The sequence below is a fragment of the Etheostoma cragini genome, chromosome 19 (genome assembly GCF_013103735.1).
Source record: "Etheostoma cragini isolate CJK2018 chromosome 19, CSU_Ecrag_1.0, whole genome shotgun sequence".
Taxonomy (NCBI): Eukaryota; Metazoa; Chordata; class Actinopteri; order Perciformes; family Percidae; genus Etheostoma; species Etheostoma cragini.
In genome coordinates this window covers 2,834,516-2,838,348 of record NC_048425.1, presented here as the reverse complement: position 1 = coordinate 2,838,348, position 3,833 = coordinate 2,834,516, and the positions used below count along the sequence as shown (strand labels likewise).

Genomic DNA, 3,833 nt, shown 5'->3' with positions numbered 1-3,833 from the left:
GCTTAACGCCAAGTCTTCCAGAGTCCAAAGCCGATTTGAAAGCCATCTTCTCTGTTTTCAAGTAGCATGGAGTTCACGCAGAACCGTTGCAACCCTTTCATCATTATGTTAAGCCCGCCCACCGAATCTATACACGATGTGATTGGCCCGACTAGAGTTTGGACTTTCCAGCTTGCAATCTAAAGGGGATTTCTAGACTAGATCGCCCATACACCCTGGTTTCATCGTTCCTGGACCTTTTGAGTCAAAAGGAGTCTTAGTTCAGATATGTAGAGGTTTTACCACAATGTATTTTACAACTCCTACACATATTGGCTTTAATAAAAGGCTTTTATAGACGTCAGTAGTTTGTATTTCTGAGCTGAAACACTGCCAACATTCAATAGTTTTGTATTACTTGATTGTTTTTTTCATGGGGATTGTAAAACTGTTTACTAACCAAAACATTTGGCATGTTTGGAAAGAAGCAATTGTGTGTGTGTGTGTGTGTGTGTGTGTGTGTGTGTGTGTGTGTGTGTGTGTGTGTGTGTGTGTGTGTGTGTGTGTGTGTGACAGAGAAACACAAGACAGCAGTCATTATAATACTGTATATTTGCAGTCAGCTCAAACCCAGAGAACAGTGACAGACTGAGAGATCATCAGGAGAAACAAAATAATAGAAATAAAACAAGAAAACGCTGAAGGTTTGTTTCTATCTACACAGAATATCCCTTTAACCCTTATCCCGACCCACCCCGACGCCACCCACCCATTCATCCCTCCCGCACACATTTCAAATAGTCATCAACAAATAAAACACACAGTGGAATAAACAAAACTGCAACACAACAGTCTGCCCTCTTAGCAGGTCAGAAAATCAGGGAAATGTAGTTTCCTATGTTGTAGATGACTCCTCTTTACTTCAACAGGGGACCATCAAGGAAAAGTTCACAAATCCCGAAACAAAAGGAATATCCAAGTGATAAAGTTTGCATCAGGACAGTTTAAAAACGGACAAATCAAGCGCTCCTTGTCTTTAGTTTGTCAAACTCCAGAACCTTGACTACCTCTCCCTGGTCACAAGGGAACGGGGCCAAAAGGTCCAAAGTCAAGGAAGAGTATTCAACGTACCTTTTTTTTTTTTTTTTGTTCTTTTTTTGGGGGGGGGGGGATATATAATATTGTTTAAAAACCACTCCATCATTTGAGAAACTGATTTCACAGGTTGTTAAGGGTGATAGAAAATATTTCATACACTGGAAAGCTGCATCCAACACTTTGAGAGTTATCTCCTTACAGAGAGAGAGAGAGAGAGAGAAAATAAAGGGAAGAAGCAAGAGAAACAAGAGGAAGAGGAGCTAATTAATAGAAAAGAGGAATGAAGCGAAGAAGAGTAAAAGAGGGGAAGAGGGGAGAGTTGGATGTAAGGAGTCTACAGAGGATAAAATAAGCCAAATGACATAATAAAAGTTTTCCCATGCATTCTTTTCAGTCCCTGTACAGAAAACTAAAAGGAATAAAACACAAGAGACAGAAATAGTCTCCTAAGTTTTTTCTTCTTTTTTTTTATCCCTTTGCGATAATTTTTTTTACACTTTATTTCTAAACCCCTCCTCCTCCAGTCCTGAGCGCCTCTGATTGGCTGATTACCGTCCAATCAGGGAGGTGTTGACGGCCAGCCAATGAGGTTGACTGAAGGTACTTAAAATCCAGAGGGGTTTTGAACCTTTTTGGTCTTCCATCTTTTTTTATAAACCCATTCTTGTCAGCACCAATTAGAAAACAGTCGTGTGGATCACATCGCGTGATTGGACCATTTAAAAAGTAGTCCAATCAAATTTATCCCCGGTGTTATTTTCCCACATGATGTCCAAACCAAACACATGTCAGTCTGGTCTGTTTGCGTCGGTGTGACTGTTCCTTCCTTGCCTTTGCTCGGGAATGATTTTTATTTTTCAGTTTTTCAAAACACATGAAGGATGAGAGCAGTCCCAGTGCAGGGAGAGAAAAAGAGGAATGAATGGAGTGAAGTTTGTCTAAAAAGAAGAAGGAAGTAGAGAGCGAGGCGACCCCAGTGAGTCCAAACCACGGGGGTTTCGTCCTCATAGTAGTCTCCGTCGTTTCAAAGCAACATCAAAAAGTCTGCACGTAGAGTCCCGCCTCCCAGGGACGATGTTGCCGTGGTGATTCTGGGCTGGTGGAGTGGATCTGTGCGTGAGGGAGGGGGTACGGTACGGTAGGGAAGGGGTTGGGTTTCTGGAGGCAGTCCCGTCTAGAACATCATGGGGGTCTTCAGAAACGACCGGGAGTCTGAAAATAAACACACAAAAGGTATCGGTTAATAAACGATGCAACGCTAAAATTGAACCCTAAAAAAGCGGGTTCAACTTCCAAGTTTTTCTTGCAGTACCAGTGTGTCATATATTGTATTATGTCTTACCAGCTGTACACTCCTGTCCCTGTTTGGATCTGGTTTGATTTCTTTCTTAGTTGTGGGTCTGGCTCAGGTTTAACTCTCAAACACTGAATGTCTCTGAACTTTCAGTTACAACAGAACAAGAACATAAATAAACTATGTTAACGTGGATTTTCTTTAGAGCTTTATTATGTGGTATCGGATTGGTGCGTACTCCAGTACTAACAGATACCAGCGTTTTTTAGGTAGTATCGGAGGCGATAGTGATACCGGTCTTAGTATCGGAACATCTCTACTTCAAACCTCTTGTTGCTACCAACTCACAAACTCAGCTGGTGCAGCTTTAAGGGTTTTAAAAATGTAGATGCAGAGTTTTCAGTGTTTCGGAGCAGATCTAATGAGCTCTATTTGTACACAAACGTCATGATTATTAAAAGAGGACGTTGTTTTTTAGCTGAATTAAAAGCATCTCCTTCTCCCTTTATGCAGCATCCGTTTATGATAGAAATCTCATATCTCCAATTTTGCCAGAGTCGGCTCTCTCTCTCTCTCTTTCGCTTCTTTTTTCTCTCTCATTTCACCTCCGTGGTTCGCCTTCCGCTCCCCGTAGTGCTTTTGCTGCACCCACCCACACTGGAGCATGTACACACACACGTACACACACACACACACACACGTACACACACACCTTCCTCTCCCTGCGGTGTCATTGTTTTCTGCGAACGTTGCAAAGTGTTTACATTTCTGCATAACAGCAACCATAAACCTGCCCTCCCTCCTCTTTCCACCCTGCACCTCTCTCTCTCGCCCTCCACTACTTTTTACTTCATCATCTTACCCTCTAGTTTTGTCCTCTATTCATCATTCTTTGTTTAAAAAAAAAAGAAATATGAAACAGGTTTGATGTCTCTGTGTTGGAATAAAAAAACTTTCTTAAATTTCTCTTTCATCTGGCACTCGCCCCTCGTTTCCTCTTCACATTCCCTGCCTTCCCTCCTTTTCATCCCTCTCATCTCCTGCCCTTCCCTATTTTTATCACTTCACGATCCACTCAAACCCCCTCATCTCCTCCTCTTTCATCCCTCTATTCTACATGCATCCCCTCCTCCTCTGCTCCCTCCTGTCCTCTATCTGTTACTTTCATATTATTTTTATCTCGACCCATTCTTCTCTCTGTCCTCTCCTGTCCTTTTCTTTTTCTCCTTTAGGCAGCAGGTTTGGCCCGCTGCTTAAAAACTGTCCTGCAACTTAAAAAGTCGCAGCTTTGATCCCCGTCGATGTCCTTAAAACTTAAACAATTTCATGTCATTGTGTTTGAATGTTGTTCAGATTTGTAAATTTTAGAGCACTACCCAGCTGCCGAACAATTGGGACTATATATATATGTTTATATATATATATATATATGTGTATATGTGTATGTGTATATATATATATA

General features: G+C 41.6%; 1 protein-coding gene across 1 annotated transcript in view; it reads right to left on the bottom strand.

Moving 5' to 3' along the window:
• Positions 1-1,152: 1,152 nt before the first annotated feature.
• Positions 1,153-3,833, bottom strand: part of LOC117935015 (dachshund homolog 2-like) — a 94,374-nt gene continuing 91,693 nt past the window's right edge. The window contains exon 12 of the mRNA XM_034857105.1: positions 1,153-2,289. Coding sequence (XP_034712996.1) covers positions 2,252-2,289 — 38 coding nt within the window. The 3' untranslated portion in view covers positions 1,153-2,251. The remainder of the gene's footprint in view (positions 2,290-3,833) is intronic.